The 24,990-nt window shown below is 38.2% G+C and overlaps 1 protein-coding gene across 1 annotated transcript; it reads right to left on the bottom strand.

Annotated features, from left to right (window-relative positions):
• Window positions 1–1,098: 1,098 nt before the first annotated feature.
• CDC37L1 (cell division cycle 37 like 1) lies at window positions 1,099–24,887 on the bottom strand. Its single transcript, XM_021694339.1, has 7 exons — window positions 24,589–24,887; window positions 19,863–20,144; window positions 16,967–17,060; window positions 9,861–9,976; window positions 9,377–9,499; window positions 6,208–6,372; window positions 1,099–1,698 (listed from the first exon to the last, which is right to left on the bottom strand). The coding sequence occupies exons 1-7, from the start codon at window positions 24,718–24,720 to the stop codon at window positions 1,597–1,599; spliced, it is 1,014 nt and encodes a 337-aa protein (XP_021550014.1). The 5' UTR covers window positions 24,721–24,887; the 3' UTR covers window positions 1,099–1,596.
• Window positions 24,888–24,990: the final 103 nt, after the last annotated feature.

A 24,990-nucleotide genomic window follows, 5' to 3' on the forward strand; every position in this document is an offset into this window, starting at 1 on the left:
AAACAACCTTCTATAACTAGGTCATTAGTTTAAAAAAAAATTACAGGCTGATGAATACTACCATATAAATTAGTCAAACATTTTATTATAGAGTATATATTTTTATCAAAAGCACAAAAAGTTTTATTCTGAAAACCAGTAAGATTGTGATGTTACAGAAGTATGATTCAATAATTCCAGTCCATTTCTATGGGTATCACGTGCCTTATCACCTCAGTTAACACAAGGTGCAAATGAGGCCACGGTCACAGGTCTGATCACCATGTGGGTCCCTTAGCATTATTTGGTTTCTCAAATTGAGACATGTACTCCCAATCCCAGTCAGCCTGTCTTCCAAATGTGTGCTGCTACCCTCAATGGGACTGACCCAGAGACTATACCCAATACACACCAAAGCCCATGTTCCCCTAAGTCAGAAGATGAATCCTCAATAATAAGAACAGCATAATTAAGCTATGTCATCTAATTCCAAGTGAATACTCAAATACCCTGGCACATCTGAAATGAATTCTAGAGGAAGTAGTAAAACTCAGAAGCATTCTATGGTAACTGACCTAAGGACAGAAATGACAAATGTAGTAAAAGCCATTACCAACAAGGATCACCGAATTCTTAGAAGGAGTTGGCAGCTCGAGGCAGTTAGGTCTTCCAAGATTCCTCCTGCCTTTTAAAAAAGTCCTTGGGCTACATGAGAATGAAACAAACAACCATGATTTAAAAAATCAGATTATTCTTCCTGTTTGTTCTTACAGGCCATTAGTATTCTTTTAAAACTTGCTCCCTGAGAGATCCCAGACTATGTCAAGTAAAGAAATTAAGAGTGAGCTTGAACTTGATCTTATTAAAAAAAAATCTATATTAGTTTTATCACTTTTTATATTACTATAACCCTTAATACTGAAAAGTCAACAGGGTAAAATTAACTTCTAAGTAATGCAGTTTTAAGAATACATAGGGGATAAAGTCAGTATCTATATAAAAATGAGATTATAGTCAAGGATTTAACTGATGGTGTCGAAAATACAAATGTAATATTATTTTAAAGGGAAGGACTTTGTTTTAATTTTTACCACCCAGCTTATTTAGTAGATTATTAACTACTGATTTATTGCTTTTACTATGATGCAACACCAGACCTGACAGCGAAATTTGCAGTAGGATACAAGTACATTTTTATCTTTAATCATTTTTGTAGAGTAGGACATGTACATATCCACATAAAAAAGACTGTAGCAGATGCCTCCTAGAATCAACCAGTTCTTGTAAACATTGCATTTGTGCAGATTTTCATACTCTGATTCCAAAACTGAGAACAATAAGATTAAAGGCAAATTTAGTAGCCAAAAAAAAAAAAAGTCCAGTTTGACTTCCTACAACATACGGTACCACTCCTCTCTTCCAAAAACAAAACAAAACAAAACAAAAAACCTAGCAGCACATAAAAAAAATTTTACAAAACGTTTCAGTACTCTTTTTTCCCCTCCCATCAAAACTGAACAAAAATAAAGTGCAGCACCCATAAAAGTGTCAAGAAAATAGCCAAGTTCTTCCTTTCTTGTAACAAAATAGCACTTGGCCTCAGCAGTCTTAACCAAATCATACAGTGTCCATCATTTTGGATTCATCATCTTCTTTATGTACCACTGAGTTTAAACTGCAAAGAGCTGTATTGACAGAATACTGAAGATAATCTGGATTCTGGGGGGAAAAAAAAAAAGAATATAGGGAAGAAACAATGGATGATAACAGTTTTATGCCAGTGTATGCAACTACATACTCAGTTTCACACAGTCTATTTCTCTGCAGTGTAGTACAAGTAAAGTAGGTGGGAAAGAAAATGGACTCTGAATTCAAAATTGGGTTGAAACCCAAGTGGATAAAGAAAATAGACTGGACCACTTGATCCAAAGAGGATGTGACAAAGACAGATATATGTAAAAAACAGAACTGTAATAAACACTAACTTTTTCTTCCTTTTAACAAAACTTGCAATTTAAATTATTTAATCATATAAGGTACATCTTCCATGTAATTCTATGTACAAAGCTATTGACAATTTAAAAGATAAATATGGCTTTAAGTTGGCAATGTGTTTTAAAGATTACTAATTACCACAGTAAATATTAAAAATGCAAAACATTTGAATAAGGAAAAAAATGCATTTACCAAGTAAAAATTATAGCTACCTTCAGAGTCTATTTTGGTTTTTCAAAGGTTAAAAACAAACTCAAATTGAGAAACTATTAATCTTTTGAGAGGTATGTAGATCCATATTTTAAAAATTGAGAATAAAAGAACATTTTAATTTGGATTTTGCTTATTTTTTATTTTATTTCATTTTTTAAAAGATTTTATTTATTTGACAAAGAGAGACACAGCGAGAGAGGAACACAAGCAGGGGGAGCGGGAGAGGGAGAAGCAGGCTTCCTGCCGAGCCCGGAGCCCAATGTGAGGCTCGATCCCAGGACTCTGGGATCATGACCTGGGCCGAGGGCAGACGCTTAATGACTGAGCCACCAGGGCGCCCCGGATTTTATTTTTTAAACTCATAAATATCCTATCTGTATATTTCTAAAGCTAGTAAGAAAACCTTATTCAATAAATGCAAAAATAAAACTATTATTTCTTAAAGCACCATGACTAAGAACATTAACCCTTAAGATCCAGGACCTTAGGAAATTCTTCCCTAAGAATTCAATTTTGTCTATTCAGTTGTTCTGAATATCTGCTAGCTACTCAGAGTTTTACCACCATTATCACCTGGTTTCATTTGTTTTTGTTTATTTTATTTAATGAACACCAATGAGGAAAATAGTCCAAATGGGACAGATGTCTTAAACTTTCCCATCCCATAGGGAAGCATGGTTTTCAAGATTCTTTTTTTTTTTTTTTAAAGATTTTATTTATTTATTTGACAGAGACAGAGACAGCGAGAGCAGGAACACAAGCAGGGGGAGTGGGAGAGGGAGAAGCAGACTTCCCGCTGAGCCGGGAGCCCGATGCGGGACTCGATCCCAGGACTCTGGGATCATGACCTGAGCCGAAGGCAGTCGCTTAACCAACTGAGCCACCCAGGCGCCCAAGATTCTTTTTTAATAAAGTACAATACGTTGTGGTTCCATTATCTGTAAAAGTCAAAAAGCTAGCCAGAAGCCAGATTACCCTATCAAGTCTTGATGAAGGCAGTGGCACCAATAACTGCCTGAGGTCTGGAATACTACAGCAATTCTGGACCTCAGTTCAGTCCTGCCTCTACCACCTAATGTAGTGCAGTCCTTAAAGAGAAAACTACTCATCACAATTTAATAAAATTAAAAGCTGGTCTATAGGATAAACCTAAGGTAACTATTACAACACCTGTGTCCAAGAGGCCTTGGTTTAGTTCTCTCAAAACTAAGGATGATGGTATTTGCTTATTTCACAAGATTACTATCAACTGAAAACATAAATAAAAGCTGAAGTGTTATGCCAATTTAAGTTTTATAAAAAATTATTAAGCTCTCATTATCCCATTCTCCAAAGAAACAGAGCGCTAAGACCTTTTCTGACAATGCAAGCCCAATTCCAAAGGCCTTCAGAACAGAGCTTACAATTTCTCTACCAAGACTGGACTGGAGTCCTCCAGAACTCATCATCCATCTCCCTGAGAACTGTAAGACCTCATCATGGAGAGACTTAAAAAAACAAAAAGCAATCAACATACCTAACCTAATCTACACTTAAATTCTACTGATTACCCCATATTTTCATCTAGTAGCATTCTCAACACATTTCTCATCCCAGTGACTAGTCTCTAAGAGCACATGACTGTGTCTCCTGTCCTGTTTCTAGCATATGATTCAACAACAATCTTAGTGCAGGTGAAGGAGTAGTGAAGTAAGACAGAAATCCAGGCCTGGAGTATTAGCCATGTCATCAGACAAACTGCTTAACCTCCCTGAGCTTCAGTTTATTCATCCGTAAAAATGAATGAAAATGAATCACAGGGCTTTTGAGAAGATGAAATGAAACAACATATGAAAGTGTTTTCAAATCTATAAACTGATATATAAAAATGGGATATAATCATTACGGTACGCTTTTCTCCCCAAAGCTTCCCATCACCCAGTCTACAGTCCTTCTGGGCATCTAGCTGAAATTTTATCCAGCCCTTCTCTCCCTCAGGAGGACTAGACCAGGATGCTCAACTTCTCCAACCATGAGTTATGAGCCCAAATGAACTAAGTCTGAACAATCCTGATAATATCAGCAACTTTAAAGTGTCAAAACCGTATAGCCCCAGCCCCCCATCTCGCCAAGGGAGGCCAAGTAGCAGACTCGGCAGCTATCTGATACGTGCAGTAAGAACTTACTTCTCTCAAACTAGAAGCAACTTGTTGGTAATATAGGCCCCTTAGGATACTTTAATGTGTACCTTTTCCCTCTTATGTTTAGAACCAATAACATCCTTCTAAGTCTCTTTTTTCCTTTGTTTTCATTATGTGGTATCTTAATTATAGGTTTATATATTGGACTTGACAGTGTCTTACAGTCATAAAATTCCCTTGGAAAGACTACTTCCCTGTGGGCTATTTCTCAAAGAATGGAAAAGAAAATCATTACTATATTTAAAGAGCATTAAGAGATACTCTGTAGGGGGCGCCTGCGTGGCTCAGTCATTAAGCATCTGCCTTCGGCTCAGGTCATGATCCCAGGGTCCTGGGATGGAGCCCCGCATTGGGCTCCCTGCTCGGCAGGAAGCCTGCCTCTCCCTCTCCCACTCCCCCGCTTGTGTTCCTGTTCTCGCTGTCATTAAATAAATAAAATCTTAAAAAAGAGAGAGAGAGAAAAAAAAAAAATAGAGAGATACTCCGTAGGACAAATGGAGGAGGAATATTACACTGAGGGGAAATATTACTAATTATGTAAAAATCAAGACCTTGATTATTTCTATCCTTGAGAATTAGTATTTTTGGCTGAGTTGAATATTATCAATTGCTTTCCTTAACTATAGCTTTGGCCTATGACTTATGTAACTGAAATGGTGAAATCATAGAGACATAAGGTGTAGATACTGAAAATCTCAATCCTACCACTTTATGAGATTTAAAACTACAGGGCTTTCCTCACACTGTCTTCTGAATGAGTCTGCCCTTTTTACTGTGTAGGCAACAGACTGAACTGGCTAAAGCTGGTCTTAGAATCTTGGGGCCTGGAAATGAGAGATGACTGGGCTCAATTAAAATGCAACTAAAATCAACATGGGCAGCAACTTTCTAGTGGTGACTTAAATCTTCTGACAGAAATCCTTTCATGCTAGAAACACAGCTTTATCTAGATCTCACAGCAGAGGCTCAAAAGGTTAGTGAACATTACTAGCAAGAGCAGCTTAGCAGAAGGTGCATTAATGTATTAAAAATGTTACCTCTGGCAGGCAACACCAACATTTCATAAGATAATACCAAATAAACTCATGGAACAAATCACCTTGGTTGCCACTTGGATGTATGTTCTGAAGCTAATTCATCCTAAGAAATTCTTTTTTTTTTCTTAAGATTTTTTTTATTTAAGAGCGAGTGCCCATGTGAGTGTGCAGTGGGTTGGGCGGGGGGCAGAGAGAGAGAGAGAGAGAGAAACTTTAGCAGACTCCACGCTGACACTGGCTTGATCCCATGACCCCAAGATCATGACCCAAGCCAAAACCAAGAGTTGGGCACTCATCTGACTGCCCCACCCAGGCACCCCAATCCCAAGAAATTCTTAACAGTACAGTTTGCTGAGAATGAGATGTTCCTCAGGAGCCATCTTAAAAAGTTTATGATTGAGATGATCAATAGGTAACACTTGCCCTTAAGAGTGCTTAGGTACAACTCATCTCTTCTATATTTAAAGGAGTAGAATCTGGTGTCTCTCTAAATATCCAAGAGATGGAAGAGATTTAATGCCAAAACATGGCATGAAATGAAAGAGTTATCTTCTGAGGCGAGAATATTTAGGGATGCCTGGGTGGCCCACCTGGTTAAGCGTCTGCTTTCGGCCCAGGTCATGATCCCAGAGTCCTGGGATCGAGTCCCACATCAGGCTCCCTGCTCAGCAGGGAGTCTGCTTCTCCCTCTCCCTGCTCTCCCTGCTGCTCCCCCCTTCCTTGTGTGCATGCTCTCTCTCTCTCTAACAAATAAATAAATGTTTAAAAACATAACAAAACAAAAATTTACTTTTCCAACTTACCTGTGGTAAGGATTCTAACAAACCTATAGATCCCACACTAGAATGGGGAACATGATTCTGAACTATCATAGGTTGAAAACTTGGTGATTGAGAATAAAGTCGGACTCTTGACTTGAAAGCTTCAAGTTCATTTTTGAATGCTTCAAAATAACCTTCTTCCTCCACCTGGAAAACACACAAAACAAAGACTCTGTTTTTCAAGACTTCCAGACCACAGAGTAAATTCTAACATACATATCAGATCTGAAGTGGAGGAAGTAAAGATAAGATGAATAGTTTAAATGTACGTAGACACCAAGATCCCTATAAGATTTGTGGAAACTACCTGTTTTACAGGAATATTAATGACTGGTTTGCTCCATTTCCCTCTACACCAGTAAAACATACATACACACACACACACAAATACATATGTATACACACAAATATAACGAAAGTAGGAATTCTCCGTATTTCTCTTTCTTGACAGGATCCAAAATAGTTCTCATTTAACCTCTCACATTGCCAAGCAACCACCAAGGGATATTCTTTAAACCTTCTAATTCTCCATCAATTAATGATAGGGCACTGTTAGCTGTTTCTATAAATCTCCAGCTCTATACTCCCTATTTGTAAAACAATGAAAACTAAATAAAATTCAACATTCAATTCCATTCTGGAAGTTCCTTAGTGTTTTAGTGAAGCAAATACCTTTTCAACATTATGGAGGGAAAAAAGTATAATGAGTATTATGTTGCAGGAGGGGACCTTCCTCCAATGATGTATAACATAATCAAGATTCTTTTTTTTTTTTTAAAGATTTTATGTATTTATTTGAGAGAGAGAATGACAGAGAGAGAGAGAGAGCATGAGAAGGGAGAGGGTAGAGGGAGAAGCAGGTTCCCCGCCGAGCAGGGAGCCCGACTCGGGACTCGATCCCGGGACTCCACGATCATGACCTAAGCCGAAGGCAGTCGCTTAACCAACTGAGCCACCCAGGGGCCCCACAATCAAGACTCTTGATGTAAAACACCCAATTGGCAGTAGCCTCCACTTAGGTTTCCTCTGCAGATAGGGAATGACACAGTACTTATCCTATGCTAGGACTTTAGGCTTTAAGTTCAGGTGATGGAAGAGATTTTGTCAAAATCTCATTCCATAATATCACTGGGCCCATTTGTGTGGAAAACTATTTTTTCTTTAATGTAGTTTAGGTTATGTAATCAATTAAAACCTGTGAATTATTTAGTTATTAACATCAATATCTATACAAATCACACAGACAATAATATTCTGTGCTGCCATTCTACCTTTTTATGAATTTAGCAATCATTTCCTTAATTATATTACAGCATTTCACTTTAATCAATATATGGTACTTGCAGAGACATACAGGATATTAGCCTTCATATCCAGAAGTAATCCTTCTCAAATGGTTATGCAACAAACCATGAAAGGAGCCAAGTGGCGCAGCTGCTGGCTTTGCTGCATGCTGAAGGCCTGGGGATTGAGATCTAGAGAGACTTGACTAATTTTTGCTTTAAGTAACCTATTCTCTATGCTAATTTCCTAACTCGTGAAATAGAAATAATAACCCTCATAAAATCGTATGAGGATTTAATGACTTAATCCGTGTAGAGTGCTTAGAATAGTACCTGGCACAAAGTAGTAAGTACCATGAAAGTTAGTTATTCCTTAATTTTAAAAAATTATTAAGAACAAAATGCTAAGATTAAAGACTTTTCAGTTCTATTTTGACAAAGTAAATTTCAAAGACTAGACATAGGTTGGCTATGTTCCATTACCCTATTAATAAGCACTAGTTCAAACATATCCAATCATGTAAGGTGAAGAACAAAGTATGGTTTTTATTATGCCTGTGTGTCAAGTGAACATTTAGACTAGTCATTAGAAGCCTAACTAAAACACCAACTCAATCATTTACTCACTAAACTCTTACTGTTTTGGGAAAATTTCCTAAATGGCTGCACTTTAGAAGCATTTAAAGCACTTAAGGTAGGGCTACTATCAACCTGATGTATTTTTTAAAATTTAATACATTTAACTTAATACATTTTTTTCCTCTTTATAAAAGGGAATATGTTCATTGTAGTATATATAAAATAAAATGGAAATCATATGTAATTCTACCACCCAAGAATAATCAAAGTTAAACTTCTGGTATATTTCCTTCTAACGTCTAACTGTGTATGCTGAAATAAACTATATATATAAAAAAACATGTAAAATACCTATGTAGTTTACTGGACAAAACCCGACTATGTACCCATAGAAATTAGGAAATGGATCATTACTAGCTTCTTACAAATCAGTTCCCAAGAGCGTTTCTTCTCCCTTCTCTGAGGTTACTTTCTTCTTAAAAGTCACTCCTTTGCCTCTTCAGTTTTATTGCTTACTTATGTCCCTTCAACTATATATTGTTTAGTTCTGCTTGTTTTGCAACTTTATAAAGAATATAGAATATGTTTTAAAAGCTACTGGATATATCATTCTGTGACTTGTTTTTTTCCCACACTCTTGTTTTTTCATCCACACTAATGCTGGTTAATATTTACCCAAACGAATATCCCATTCATTCTACTGTCAACAGACACTTGGGTTGCTCCCAGGCTTTTTGCAATTATGAACAATTCCACTGTGAACATTATGGTATGTGCTGCACGTGTATAAGAGCTTCTCAAGGGCAGCAGTTCTCAAACCTTAGGGTCTCAGGACTCCCTTCACACTGTTGAAAACTGCTGAGGAAACTAAAGAGCTCCTGATTATATAGGCTATTATTTGCCAATGTTCACTGTGTTAGAAAGTAAAACCCAGGAATTTGAAAAATATTATCTAAAATATAACAACAAACCCATTACATGTTAACATTTATAACAAAAAATATTTAGTGACAAGTCTGGTTTAACAGAAGACAGCTGGATTCACACATCTGCTTCTGTATCAAATAACATCTTCATGTTATTATGAAAACAGCTTTGACTCAAGGCCTCCTGAAACCAAGTCTTGAAGACCGTTGGGTGTCCTGGACCACACGTTGAGAAATCTGTTCTCTAGTATATATACCTCTGGAGAATTTCTGGTTGGACTGGCTGCCTTTGATGTATATGGACCAAAGAGGTCTCAGCTAAAGCTTCATCTTCCCATTTAAAAATATTAAATAGTTACTTACTTTGGCTTTCTGGAAAAATAAGCGGAAACACCCTCTTGGATCCACATTACAGTTTTTGGCCATTTCCATAATAAACTGCATTACAACAGCCTGATGTGCTATTTGTTCCATTAGAGCCCCTTTCTGAAAATAGACAGATTGAAATTATGAGAAATACCTCTGGAAATTTAATATTGTGATTACTATTTGGATTTTAAAACATGATTTTCCAATAGGTTAAAAAAGAAAAGTGTTTATAGTATGTGGGAACAAGAGAAATGAGGCGGCAAAGAAAGCACACTGGAGAAAAGTCTCCATATGCTAACTAAAACAACTAAAAATATTCCCACAGTAAACTCAAGTAGATATAAAAACAAAAAAATTATTAATTCCATTTAATAACCTTCCTGCTTTCATTTAAAGTAACATAAAAGACAAAACAAAAAAACAAAAAAGTAAATCAGAATTCCACTAAGGTTCCAGAAACTCAAGGTTCACACAATACCTGCTCAGCTTCTAGATGAAAACACCATAAAATAAGATATTTAGCAGTCTCTTCACATACAAGGTATGGATGGTCAGATAAAAATCTCTGACTATCATCCCATCGACTCAACATACCTGTAAAAAAAAGAATTAAACCACAATTGTCAAATACTCTTATAAACAAAGAAACTGGTATTTTAAATGATTTTCTTTAAAGACAATTCATATTACCACAGCAATTTGTTAATGGTAAAAGAGCAAATGAGAGGGATAAAACTCTTTTATTTATTTATTTTTTTTTAAAAGACTTTACCTATTTATTTGAGAGAGAGAGCACGCGTGCACATATGAGTGGGGTGAGAGGCAGAGGGAGAAGCAGACTCCCTGCATGGGGCTCCAGGATCATGACCTGAGCGAAATGTCGTAGACGCTTAACGGCTGAGCCACCCAGGTGCTGCGATAAAACTCTTTTAAAGCAATACCAATATATTGGAAATAGCTTCCCAAGTTCACAAAAAGTTTTATTTCAGATAATTAGTCAGGTTAAAGTAAGGTGACTGGTATAAAGCCAAAAAACCCTCCATGTGGGAAATGCCTGAAGTTCCAGGCAAATTGAGATGACTGGTCATCCTATGCTGAACTGAGTACAAATGATTTCAAAAGACTCAGTATTATTTACTCACAGAATACAAAATTTTCTACTAGAAAGATGGCAAAGGGGGGCGCCTGGGTGGCTCAGTCGGTTGAGTATCTGCCTTCAGCTCCGGTCACGATCTCGGGGTCCTGGGATCGAGCCCCACATTGGGCTCCTTGCTCCCTGCTTCTCCCTCTCCTCCCCACTTGTACTCTCTCACTGTCTCTCCTTCTCTCTCTCTAATAAATAAAATCTTAAAAAAAAAAGATGGCAAAGAAAGCAAAACCTCAAGAAACTGTATTTAGCAAACGCTTAATAAAACAGAAAAACCACATTATCTCTAATTTATTTAAAAATATCTAAGATGATATGGTCAGACGCTGACAGCATGGAAAACCAATCCAGGAGTATTATAACAGTAAATATACTTTAACCATTTCAGTCATGTAAATCATTTAGGAGTATTTATAACACAGAAACAAAATCAGTTAAGCATACTTGAAGGCAGATACCATTTGCTTCAAAATATCAAGCTAATCCAAATACTACTAAAGGTCTATCTTGATCTTTATCCAAATTAGTTAGAAATCTGGTGAAAAAGTCAATGCCATCATGGAACCAGCAAAGTGCTCAGCTTTTAATTTTGTACAGTAAGCCTTACGCTTGAACAAATTAACTACGTTAGCTTTAGACTCTTAAGACTCATCCAGGGGCACCGGGGTGGTTCAGTTGGTTAAGTGTTTGCCTTTGGCTCAGGTCATGATCCCGGGGTCCTGGGATCGAGCCCCACATCAGGCTCCCTGCTCAGTGGGGAGTCTGCTTCTCCCTCTCCCTCTGCCCCTGCTTGTGCTCTCTCTAATAGATAAATAAAATCGTAAAAAAAAAAAAAAAAAAAAAAAGACTCATCCAAAGAAGTCTGTATGTCCCTGAATCATTATGGAAATTTTATAAGGTGGTCTCAACAGTTTGGCAGTAAAGCTTTCCTCTAGACACAAACTGAACTTCTATTAAAGTTTCATATTAGAATACAAATAAGAACAAAACTGAGGACGAATGTCTTACTGAGAAATACACATTTAGCAACACATGGGAATCAACTGAAAATAAATTAATTTCCTCATTTAAAAAAAAAGGAGGGAGTAAGCATTTTAGCATTTTCACATAAGGAGTTTTACAAGCTTTATAAAGTATTTCCCCAACACTTTGGATACAGTGATTAGGGCATTTTAAATTCTGAGAACAATGATTTTGAAAGTTACTTAAAACTACTCCTCAAGGTATACTTAAAAAGTCTAATAACTTCTAGGGGTCAGATCTAAAGAAGGCATAATCTTTCTTTCTTATACCTGAAGCCATAAAATAAATCCTATGAAGCAGTTTTGCATTAGCTTTGTTATACTCCCGAAGAGGTAGTATTTCCAATTCTATCCACCATCCACAGAGAGAGCATTGCTTCTGTTTACTTCTCCATGGCAGCATCATGACTTACTGAGGCACCAAAATCCTATCTATTTTGGTTTCTTTTACAGGAAGGATAATATGAAATGGTTAGTGACACAGGGATCATGAGGAAGGGTATCATTAAATGTTACAATTTTTAAACTATCCATTTCATACCTAAGACAAAATTAATACTTGAAGTTGACCACAGCTTTTCTTTATCTGAGAAATACCTGTCATCACTTGATTTCAAAAATGCATTATCAATTATGAAATTGAGGTTAGGTTACAAGTAGTCCATACACACCTATGTGAAAACAGTGTGGAATCTTACGAACAAAATACTTAAAGATAATCAGTGGCTTTAGTGGAACAGAACATAGCTGAAATTACTAATGTTATTTTGGAATTTGTAAACGAACTTACAAACAAGTAGAGAGTAGCACAATCCAGCATGGCGACTAAGCAAGCCACCTCTGGAAACCAACTGCTTAGGTCCAAAAACTGGCCTCACTGCTTACTGTAGAGATATGCCTTGCCAGTCTCTATGCCTCCCTTTCCTCTTCTGTAAAATAAGGCTAATAACAGTATCTCACTCAGAGGGTTTCTGTGAGAATTAAATGAGTTAATACACATAAAGCACTTGGGACAGTGCCTGTGACGAGAGTAAATATTAGGTAGTATCAACACAAAAGGGAGTAATTCATTCTTTCATTAAATATTAAATACTTTGGTTAAGATTAATCTAGTCATTTCAACTAGCCAACCAATCTCTGAATGCTTGAAAAACCTGACTTTGACAAATTAAAATTTTTTAATTATGCGCTTTCACCTATGTATTTTCCTCAACATCTAAATCCCAATCCATCCATTGGCTCTCAGTATTCCACCTAATTCCCGAAATGGTCCTCCAATACACATTGTTACTGATTTCCCTTTCTTCTTTGCATTATACTTACAGGGTAAAAGATTTGAATCCTTTAAATTATACTAATCATTTTAATGTCTCTACCTGCTAAAAAATCTCCCAAAAAGGTTGTAAATTTCTTATTCTTTTTCTTTTTTTTAAAGATTTTTATTTATTTATTTGACAGAGAAAGAGAGAGAGACAACGAGAGAGGGAACACAGCAGGGGGAATGGGAGAGGGAGAAGCAGGCTTCCCGCCGAGCAGGGAGCCCGATGCGGGGCTCGATCCCAGGACCCTAGGATCATGACCTGAGCCAAAGGCAGATGCTTAACGACTGAGCCACCCAGGTGCCCCAAGGTTGTAAATTTCTTAATGAAAGATAAATGACCTCTTTTTCTGTATTTCTGTAGTCCCAGGGCTCCTGTATTTCCAATCACCTACCACCAGACAACTATTTCTACCTACATGCTTGCACATAAACTCATCTTATTTGAAACTAAACCCATTTTTGTTTCCCTGCCATCTATGGTGCTTCCTAGGCTCCACGTCACCCACTCAAAAATTCTAGAAATTCCTCTAGACATTTCTATTCTTCCCACATCAAACTGATCACCAAGTACTGTGGTTATACTATTATAAACTGTTAATACAGTTTATAATAAAATCAATAAATTTTCCAATGTTAAGCCATCCTTGAATTCTTAGGATAAACCCTTTAAAATTTTTTTTTCATATTATAAAAATAATGTATATTCATTGTGAAGAATTTGAAAAATCCAGAAAAATCATCTGCAATCCTTCAAGAGAAAATTAATGTTAACACTTTAATGTATTTCTTTCTGGGCTTATTTTTTAATGACTTAAACAAAATTAGAATCCTATCATACATATTAATTTTCTTTTTTCTTTTTTTTTTTTTAAGATTTTATTTATTTATTTGACAGAGAGAGAGATAGCGAGAGCAGTAACACAAGCAGGGGGAATGGGAGAGGGAGAAGCAGGCTTCTTGCCGAACAGGGAGCCCGATGTGGGACTCGATCCCAGGACCCTGGGATCATGACCTGAGCCGAAGGCAGACGCTTAACGACTGAGCCACCCAGGCGTCTCAACTTTTGTGAAATTTAAAAGAAAACAGACTTTGTTGCTAAATTGTTATTTTATATTTATAAAACATGAATTAACCAAAGCAAATAAATTAAATACAAATGTAAGGGGGAAAAAAAAATCAAGATTTCATTGCTTCAAAATACTCCATGGTATGATCGTACCATTTATCATTAAATGATAAAGTCCACCTAATTATAAGAGCAAAAATAACATAAGACAGTCAACAAATACCATAACGGAAATGTTAATGTTAAGTATACTTGAAACCACAGAGAAGTCCCGTTATTGAGCCCCTGGAGCCCTTCACAGCTCCCTACGTATCAGGCCCATGTCTTCCAAGAGTCTGGAATGAACCCAAGTTTGAAAAGCCTCCAGTCGGAAGCTTTAATTACAGCTGCTCTTCCAGATGTGTTTAATTCAAAGAAGTATATCACTGTAGTCATAATTCTGACAAATGCTTCCCCTCTCCCCCCCCCGCCCCTTACCACAATAAGAATATAACACCAGAAACATTTGCTTCCACCCAGCAGGAACAGCATTAAACTTTCACTATCTTGCCTAAGGTCTCTGTTAGCTCTATGCCACAATTTAGTCCACAGGGACTTTAATCATCTCATCATCCTGCACAATTACCAGCCGGCCCACTTCATACTGATGGAACTTGGTGAGCAGGAAGTAGCAGGTATCCAAATGTCCTGGTAAGATACACACATGCCAGAAAGTGGGGGGAAAAAACCGTAAAAATTTGGGAGCCTACTACCTTAGTAAAATTTCTGGGGATACAAGGAGCTGTGGCAAGTAGGGTATCTCCTCCAAAGGAAAAAGCCAGTGTACATTTCCATTAATAAATAGGTATAATGTGAATCTGGGAGTAGCTATCAGGTCTGGTTGGCTTTGAAGACAGTAAGGCTCTGGTTAGTATTACAGGATGAGACACTGGAAGCCCCCAACACGCAATGGCAAAAACACTGCTTATTAATCACCTGTGGATGTCAAGTCAGCCTTTTCCTCAGCCATCTCCCTGCTTACAAAATATAAGCTCGGGGGCCATGGTGGCAGACTTGAGATTATGCAGAGATTCAACGGCATGGGATCTCCCCATTAAGATATTCCAGTAGAGCCTCTGAATGCCTAATTTGCCAGTAGCAGAAACCAGTGCTGAAAACTAAATATGGCACCAATATGCTGGACGGACCAGTCAACCATCAAGTAACAGACTGATTATCTTGGAACCATTTCATCTTGTAGAGAGCAGTGGTTCTTCACTTGAACAAACCCATTCTAGATCTGGTATTGCCCTCCCTTCTTGCCATGCTTCTACAAGTAATGCATCTGTGATCTTACTAAATGAGTTATTTAGTACCATACCACATTAGTTCTCGACCCAGAAATTCATTTTACAGCAAAAGACATGAAGACAACAGGCTCATGAAATTCACTGGTCTTATAAACATCACTACCCAGAAGCAGGTTTTATGGAATGGTTAAATGTTTTATTGAAGACTTAAATATAGTTATCTGCCAGGTGGGTTACAACACCTTGTTGAGATTGGGTTATTTTCCCCACACAAAATTGTTCCTTATTGAGGCATTCAGTTTACAGCAAAAATGAGGGAACTGTTTTGCACCTACTAGGTTTCCCACAGCTCCAAAGCAACTAGCTTCCAGAATGCCAACTGGGTGACAACACCTTAAAGGATGCCATTCCACTAGATGCAGTGGAACACACAGGTCTAGGAAGCAAGGACTGCAGGTGGGAGTGGCAAATCACATTACCACAACTAAGACTCATTTCCAAAATGTTTAAAAGTGAACTTTGTTCATTTCTTCAGGTTCTATCCTTGAATTTGAATACAGTCTGCTTTCTTCTTTTAAAACAAGAAATATGAGAAAAATGAATCCTTTATGAATAAACTACATAAAAAGGGGGAAAAAATCTGAAGTACTATCCACTATCTTAATAAAATTGAAGGATGAATGAAACTCTAAATACTTAGGGGGTGGAAAACACCACTGGAAATGTATTTCAAAATGCCACTTAATAAGCTTACTAACATACTACAAATAAAAACTATGTTTACCAAATTAACGTATTACTTGGGATCAAAAAAATACACCTTGAGCCTTAACCCCTAACATTTCCCAGTGGCATTTTGACCCCCACAGCACCACACTGCTTACCCAATACAGAATGTTGTTTCCTGACTCTGCCTTTGCCGCGATGCTGCTGCTCGCTTATCTATAGGGAGAACTCCTAGGTGTTCTTCATAATCTAGCTCAGATATTCTCTCTTGTGGGAAGTCTTCACCACATCAACTCCCAGCTCACTGTCTTTCCCCAATAGAGAAAACTAATTTTCAGTACTTTGTATACATATTTCTGTTACTATGTTTATCTGAATTGCAGTTGAAGGATCTGCAGGAATTATACAGGAACATATCCAAAACCTGAAAATAATGAATGCTAATCTTATAACCCTAAAATAATCAGATACCACGGAAGCAAAGAGGGAAAATGACAAAAGCAAAGACTACTGGGGCAATGGAAAAAGGCTATGGAGTAAGCAAAGACTATGCCTTAGAGGGTAGCATTATATAATAATAGATTGAATTTTGCTTCTCTTCTCAATTTAGTTAACTGTCAGTCTATTTATGACCAAAAAACAGTTTAAAGCAAGAGCTATACAACTGTGCCAGAAGTAGCCACAAAACGAGTTTTGCCATTTATCTTCTTTTTGGTCCCCATTTTATAAATACACTTTTTGTACACATATTTATGATATCAAACACTATTTTTTTTTTAAGATTTATTTATTTTACAGAGAGAGCGCAAGCAAGCAGGAGGGCAGAGGGAGAGGGGGAGAGAATCTCAAGGAGATACCCTGCTAAGCACGGAGCCCTACCCGGGGCTCAATCTTACGACCCCGAGATCATGACATGAGCCGAGATCAAGAGTCGGACTCTCAACCGACTGAGCCACCCAGGCGCCCCAATATCAAACACTTCATAAAAGAAGGAAACTAAGCAGTAGACTTACCGAAATGTCTGATTTTTTGTTCATATTTCTGCATAAATGATTTTGATTTATCTTCATCTTCTATTTCTTTTCTTTTATCTTGATTAATAAAACTCTAAGAAAAAAATTCTTGAAGTTAAAATCAGATTTTATATTCACTGAATATTCTTTCTCAGATACTGAATGCCTAGCAATGCTTCCTACAGACACTATAAAAAGGTGGTATAGTATTATACTGATACTATATTATTAAATTTATCTGTTAAACTCCTTAAAAAAAATTAAAAGTTTCATTATTTTTTAAAATGGTACATGTGCAAAATTATAGAATTATTTTAGAAATCATACCAAAAAATCCAAGTGCATTAAATAGAATTTCCCTATCAAAGTATAGAAAGATCCTTTACATGCATAATATGTATTTCACATTATTCATTTCCATTAAATATTTGCAACTCTAGCCTAATCTTTGGAGTTCTTGCTGGAAATAAACTTAGACATTCAAAGTGTATAAACATATTTATTATAACTTCTTTGCAAAGACATAAACCTAAAATGGACCTTTGTTGTAAACTTTTCTTAGGAGAGGCCAGTTTGATTCTGAAATCAAGTACAGATTTCTATTAAGGAGATGCTTATTTTCAGTTAATAAGCCATAAAGCAGACCAAGATGAAGTTTTTATCTAGCCAGAAAAACTGGCAGGACAGTTTCTCAGAACATTCTGTGATCGCATTTAAACCTTGTGATCATCACTGCCAAAAACAAAAAGCGCAAACTAGCTCTCTGCCAGTTTACAACTCAAAAGCACACAAGTTTATATATTTCAAAATAAAAACATTTCCTTTATATATCCTGCTATCTAGACCAGCACTGTCCAATAGAAACATAATCCAAGTCACAAATATAAAGTTTTGTATTAGCCACATTAAAAAGCAAAAAGAAACAGATGAAGTCAGTAACACATCTATTTAACCCAACATATCCAACATACGATCATTTCAACATGTAAGACAAAAAAAATTATTCATGAAATATTTTACTTTTTTTGGTGCTAAGTTATCGGAATCTGGTGTGTATTTTACACTTACAGCACATCTCAATTCGGACTAGCCACATTTCAAGCGCTCAATAGTACATGTGGCTAGTGGCTATCGAGTTGGACAGCGCAGATCTAGACCAGTCCTCTCAAGTCTCAAGCTCCCAGACAAAATCAATGTACGATTTTGAGCAAATGACTGGAACATAAAGATAATCCTAATTAATTTGTGGTATAAATGTAGGCTATGTTAGAACCTAAGTTAAAAAAAAAAACAACAAAATAAAAGCAGAGACAAATGAAAATATTTCCTTTGTGACCACTGTGTTAAGAGACATTAACCTTATAAAACAAAGAAACACTGCACTTTGAGCATTCCCTCTGGAAGAAAAAAAAAATATTTTAAGTAGTTATGGTGTGTAAATGCAAACCAGAAATAAATGCTGAGAAGACACGCTCCTTAGGACAATATATACAGATACAGTGAATCATTCAGATAAAGAATGATCTTGGGGTGTGTGTGGAAATAAATACACTCTGGCACAAACACATAGGAAGTCTAGAAAGATACAACTCACTTGTAACAGTGGTTATCTCTGGGACTGAAACTGGAAGTGAAGGAAGCCTTTCAATTCTATTTTACATACTCGGTTTTTTTTTTTATAGTAAGCATGCTGTACTCATAATTTTTCTCAATTTAATAAAGCACTGATGGAGATAGTGCTGTTGTACATTTAACCTATGTGTATTTCTTGTTACTGCAGCAGAACTAGGGATGGTCCAGGGGAAGGAAACTGAAAGTGCTTAAGAGGATGGGTTGAGAGTGGATGCTAGGACAGAAACAAATAGTGTTAAGGACTGAGAAGTCTAGAGAGTAATGATGGTTAAAGATAGAGTTAATGTGGACTTAGACAAGAAAGAGCAGTCTATCCCTGAAGCTTCGAGAGTTTAGTACAAACAGAAGAAGTGTTACTTTACACATTAGTAAAAATGAATTTCACTGCCCATTTCTTCTTCAGATGCAACAGTCAAAGAATAAAGCCTACATAATCCAGTGAGAAAACGAACACCACTCTTAATAACTACTAACTTGGCAGAAGTGCTGTACTAGTCCATTCGGTGATGTTGGTCATGCTAAATTTGGATTATTACCTGAGGTTTACCAAATACATACTGGTAAGTAACAGTGAAAGACTCTATTTAATAAATCCAGTATCTACACATTAGTGTTACAAAACTGATAGCAAGCTGACAGCAACATCGGAAAGCTCTTTTAACGTATGAGCTTTACCACATGCCTGGCCCTAACCTGTGGGCTTTTAAGAAATTACCTCCGTCTTCATACTCACCCTGTATTGTTGAAGAAACCGAGGCTTAGAGATGTCAAGTGACTTGCCCAAGGTGACAAAGCCAGCAGCATGTGACAAAGCTGAGATCGGAGTCTGATTCCAGAGTCCACCCTTACATGTAGTGTGCTATGCTACAGCTACGGATTTATATTAACGACTACCCACATTTGACACTACTGGGGATACAGGTTTCTGTAACACTTTTTTTTTTTTTTAAAGATTTTATTTATTTATTTGAGAGAGAGAGCACGAGCAGGGGAAGAGACAGAGGGAGAGAGAGAAACAGACTCCCCGGTGAGCAGGGAGCCCGATGCAGGACTCGATCCCAAGACCCTGAGATCAGGACCCGAGCCGAAGGCAGATGCTTAACCGACTGAGCCACCCAGGCGTCCCTCTGTAACACTTTTCATAAACTGTCAAAACTGAATACTGTTCATAGGTTCTGTTGCTTTGTTACCAAATATGCACAACTGGTTTGTACAAACACTTCCATTTTCTCTTCTTTCATTATAATCCAATAAAAAGTTGTACCTTGTTAAAAACATCCTTGCTAATGGCATCCATGTTCCACAGACACATTCTCTCTCTTTGTACTAGAGCTTCTTCTTTCTGCCGCCATTCTTCTTCACGTTGCCTTAGCTCTGATACTGCTGTTTGTGCTTTGGCATGTTCCTGATCCAAGGACTCAGAGTTATGCAGGGCTAAGCTACCAAGTTTTTGCTGAGCTTCAGCGAGATTCCATTTGCATGCCACAGAGCTCTTCACAAACTCTTTCTGCTTTTGACAAGCCAGTTCAATTCCATGGCTATACATCTGGATAAAAAACAACAGTGTAAGAAATGAAGAAGACAAGGGGTATGTTTATGCAGCACAATTCAATTTTCTTTTAGTCAAGGATTGCTGTACAACAGTTTTGGTACATATGCATTCTGCCTTCTGTGTATGCAGTTATACTTTTATATTATAGGTCTTCTTTCATGAACTAGACTCTAAACACTTCTTTGTTAATCTATACCGCTCTCCGACAACTAACAGCAGCAAAAAGCCCGATAATTAGCACAATGTTCTGCCTATAGCTGGTGCTCAAGAAACATCTGATTTACAGCTTCACAGTCCTAAAAGAGCAGAATAATGAGAACAAAAGCTTCAATCTAGTTCATCACCTTACAACTCAACATGCTGAAAACCAGATCTTTAGAGTTTTGTTCTGGAAGTTCCTCACTGCAAAGAACCTTTTATTTAGAAGTAATTACTTCTTGGTTTCTATTTTCCTTCTATATTATCCCAATCCCTGGTGATCTGAGAAGTTCTTATATGGGGAATTTCTGTTTATAACTGAGTCGATCAGACAGACAGACATTCTTTAACTTAATCCTAATCAAAATAGGCAAAATTATAAAAACAAAAAAAATCCACCAAAAACTGGTCCATCCTGGTGACTGACTGTTCCAATCAAAAGCAAGAGTAATCAGTTTTATCTAAAAAAAAAATTTTTTTTTAAGGTTTTTATTTATTTGACAGAGAGATAGAGAGAGAGCACAAGTAGGCCAAGTGGCAGGCAGAGGGCGAGGGAGAAGCAGGCTCTCCACTGAGCAGGGAGCCCGACGCAGGGCTCGATCCCAGGACCCCGGGATCATGACCTGAGCCGAAGGCAGACGCTTAACCGACTGAGCCACCCAGGCGCCCCAGTAATTAGTTTTAATATTTACTAAACCACTACACTTACAGCACTGTGATGGGTGTTTAATTCCTTATATTCTTCAGCTCTATAAAACAAAAGCTGAAGGCACATTCTTTATGACTTCTCAGCCAAAATGCAGATCAATTTCAAACTAAGTATTCAGAACAATTTTACTTCAATCTGTTCCCTAATATGCGTCACTACTCAAGCACTTATAATTTCATACCTCAATTATACATAGTCTTTCTCATCTGAAGTCATTCTCCACTCTACTAGACTTGGGAGTAATTTCTCCAAAAAACAAATCTGATAATTTTACACATTCTTAGAGTCTTGGGGTAAAGCACAAATTCTGTGGCAAGGTCCTTCATGATCTCACTTCCTATTCTCTCTCTAGACTCAGTTCTAGTTACTCTCCTACTTGTTAGCTTATTCTTTCCATCCCCCACTCCTTTCAATGTAGCAACCCCTATCCCCCAACTCTTATCCCCATTCCAGACTCTGGCATCACTTCCTTAAGTTTTTTCTAATCCCTTCCCTTCCCACTCAAGGTTTGCATACTTCTTAGCGGTGTTTTCACACAATATTGTGCTTATTTGTTTACTCAACCAGCAGCTTCTCGAGGGGCCAGAATTCCATAAATCTCAGATGCATAAATGATTCTCCACTTCTTGGAACAGACTAGTGGTGGCAAAGAATTCTGAGGCAAGTAGCATGAAAAGCCTCTACTTTTCAGCTGAGTTTAGATTTCTATTGTGGCAAATGTGGACACTGTTGCTATTCAGGTGATTTATTCATTTAGCAGGTTTGGAGCCCAGGTACCACAAGGCCCTAACCAACCAAGTAAAATATTTATTTTTATTTTTTGCTATCTTAGATAGCATCAAGAGCAACTGTAGCCTAGCTATACTTAAGAAGGGGCCAGGAAAAGGAGAATAATAAAGCTATAAAATTTGTTTATTGTAAGACAAAGCTATACTAAGAAAGGCAATATGGACAAATGAAAATACCTTGCATTTTCAAAATTATGTGGGAAGAAATATTCATGTCTCAAATCAAACACAGAAATCTTATTTCTACATTCTAAAAATGATTCATGTTAAATTCTTCTCCACAGACTACACAGACAACATCTGGCCATTTGAGGAAACTATCCAACATATACTGAGATGATTAAGAAAAAAAAAAAAAGATCACATTTTACCTATGAACACACTGAGGTTTCAGAGGAACATTAAACATAATCATATTTTATTTTATTTATTTTTTTAAAAGATTTTACTTATTTATTTGACAGAGAGAGACACAGTGAGAGAAGGGAACACAAGCAGGGGGAGTGGGAGAGGGAGAAGCAGGCTTCCCGCGGAGCAGGGAGCCGGATGCGGGGCTCGATCCCAGGACCCTGGGATCACGACCTGAGCCAAAGGCAGACGCTTAACGACTAAGCCACCCAGGCGCCTCTAAACATAATAATATTTTAATGAACATGAATTCAAAAAGGAACTGCTGGCATTAAGTTTACTAGTGTAACTTTACATTAAAAATGCTCGAACATGATCTCTAAATTCTGAGTTGCCTTTTACTTTAACTGGGTATCAGAACTATACATCACATACGACACTAAGATGTCTAGATTCCCCATGTCTGGTAAAATTAAACCAGAGCTGTTTTTGAAAAAAATTATAAAATGTTTATCATTTAATGAAGCATTTTATTCTTTCCAAATATTCCAATCCAAAAACTTAAGTCCTAAAGTCAGCAAGACAAGTAGTGGGTTATAAACACATGAACTAATTTAGGATTAGTAATCACTTTGCAAATTTTAACACCAAAGGTAGTGTCAGCCAGATGGTTTTACATTACATCACAGGATGGGAAGTGCAGCAGGTAGGAAAAAACACTGTACTAGGAGTTAGAAGTGGGTTCTAGTTTTAATTCTGCCACTAACTAGCTATAGGATCTCTGAGAAATCATTTTTAATGAAGAAGATAAGCCTATTTGCTCATAAAATCACTTTCAGCTAAATAAGCTTACAATTCCACGTGCACAAGTAAAAAATATACAGATCTTTAAAAGTTTGTTTATTTATTTATTTTAGTAATCTCTACACCCAACATGGGGCTCGAACCCAGGCCACGGAGATCAAGAGTGGCATGCTCCTCCGACTTAGCCAGCTGGGTATTATCCAGCTTAGATATTTTCTAAGTTCAGTGTTTCTTTTAGGTTACTTTTGTGATTCAACCACAATGCATGGAAATTCTGGAGACCTCTTATTCTCTCCATATGCCTTCAAAACTGACAACAGCAGCTGCTGTTCATATTTTTTCCCTCCATAACACATTCATTATATGCTCATATAACACATTTTGTATATAAAGATGACACTAGCGATCCATAATTAGGGGATGACTACTGACCTGTCAACTCTCATTCTGGCCTCCTAAAAAATGTCTTGCACTTTCCCAGAGACTGGCTGGCCGAAGTACAGTCTATGGTTATGAAACAGCATTTTTCTCCGTGAAGCCAACTAACCCAATGAGCTGGGCATAGGACCGATGGCCTTACACTTATTGGCAAACGATTTAAATAACTCACCTTCACCAACAGCTAGCAAGATGAGCCTAGAGAAAAACCGTTAATTCAGTTAAGCTCTTAGGTACCCCGTTTTGCAAGAAGCCTAGAAGGCAGAGAGACACCTATAACCCGTTTCACTTAACATGTTAGTGTTTAGTCTGTGTCCCTGAAATATACTTCCAAACACACTCAGATTAGGAGAAAAACCAGGACAAGGTGATAAGAGTATGTAAGCACTCCCTAAGACAGGACCCAGAAAAATCCTAAAAGGTGTGTCGTTTGGATAAGTTTCAGATCAAAGAAGGCTGGATTGAAAACCACAAGTAGCACCAAGAATCTGAGGAAGAAGTCTGAAGGAAAAGGCAAACGTGTGCCTGTATGTTGTCACTGGAAAATGATAAGAAGCAAAACTTAAAACATAACCGGACGGGGAAAATGGTCACGTTCACGAGACAGATTTACACCAGCATCAAAAGCGAGCTTTACAGAATTTATTCAGATGTCAGAAGTCAGTGAAATTGGGTCCTAAATCTGCATAAAGTCAGGAGCTCCGTAAATTACTGAAATAAAACCAACCATTCACTGTTCCAAACTATTAACCGTGCACAAGTATCAGAGCCTTCAGCAGAATAACGCGCTCGGAGAAAGACACGCACAAGGGGACAAAGGGTCAACGTTATAACGTTAGCCGCCCCAAATCTGGGTGCTGTCAGAAGCGGGGTGGGGGTGGGGGAGGGGGAGGAACGTCTTCCAAGGATGGGAAGGAATTAGCAAGGTGAAAAGGTGTACGTGGAGGTGGAGGTTGGCAATATGTGGCCAGCCCCTCTTAGAAGCCCTCAGAAGACGCTACAATAGCCGTGGGATGAGCATCAAGCTCCGGACCCCCGGGAGTGAAATGGGGGCGCAGAACAGGGCACAAGGAGGGGCGCAGAGACAGGGGACTCTGGGGGCCTGGCGACGGCACCTCCCCATCCCCCTCGCCAAACGCGGGACCCCTCTCACCTGCGCGCCGCCGCCCGGCAGCTGCGGGCAGCGGGGAGAACTGGGGGACACGTCCAAGTCACTCTCTTCCTCAGCCTCACCCTCGGCCCGACGGAGGCTCCAAGGTCCTGGCGGTGGCCACGGCTGCTCCATGTCCCGCGGCCCCCAGCCCTAGAACCTCCACTGCCAACGGACTTGGCGTGAACGGAACCTGCTGCGCGGAGCCAGCCGCCCCAGCCGGCCGGGGCCGTTACCCAGAATCCCTCCGCTGGCCGCGATGCCGACGCACACCCCGCACTAGCCTGGGCCACAGACGGCGGAAGAAGACGGACTCGCTTGGCAACGTCACTTCCTGTTTGGGGGGCGGGGTCGGGGAGGCTGGTCCCGGGGCCTGCGGGAAGGGGGTGGGTCTGGGGCTCGCGT

The sequence above is a fragment of the Neomonachus schauinslandi genome, chromosome 13, assembly GCF_002201575.2.
Source record: "Neomonachus schauinslandi chromosome 13, ASM220157v2, whole genome shotgun sequence".
Classification (NCBI taxonomy): Eukaryota; Metazoa; Chordata; class Mammalia; order Carnivora; family Phocidae; genus Neomonachus; species Neomonachus schauinslandi.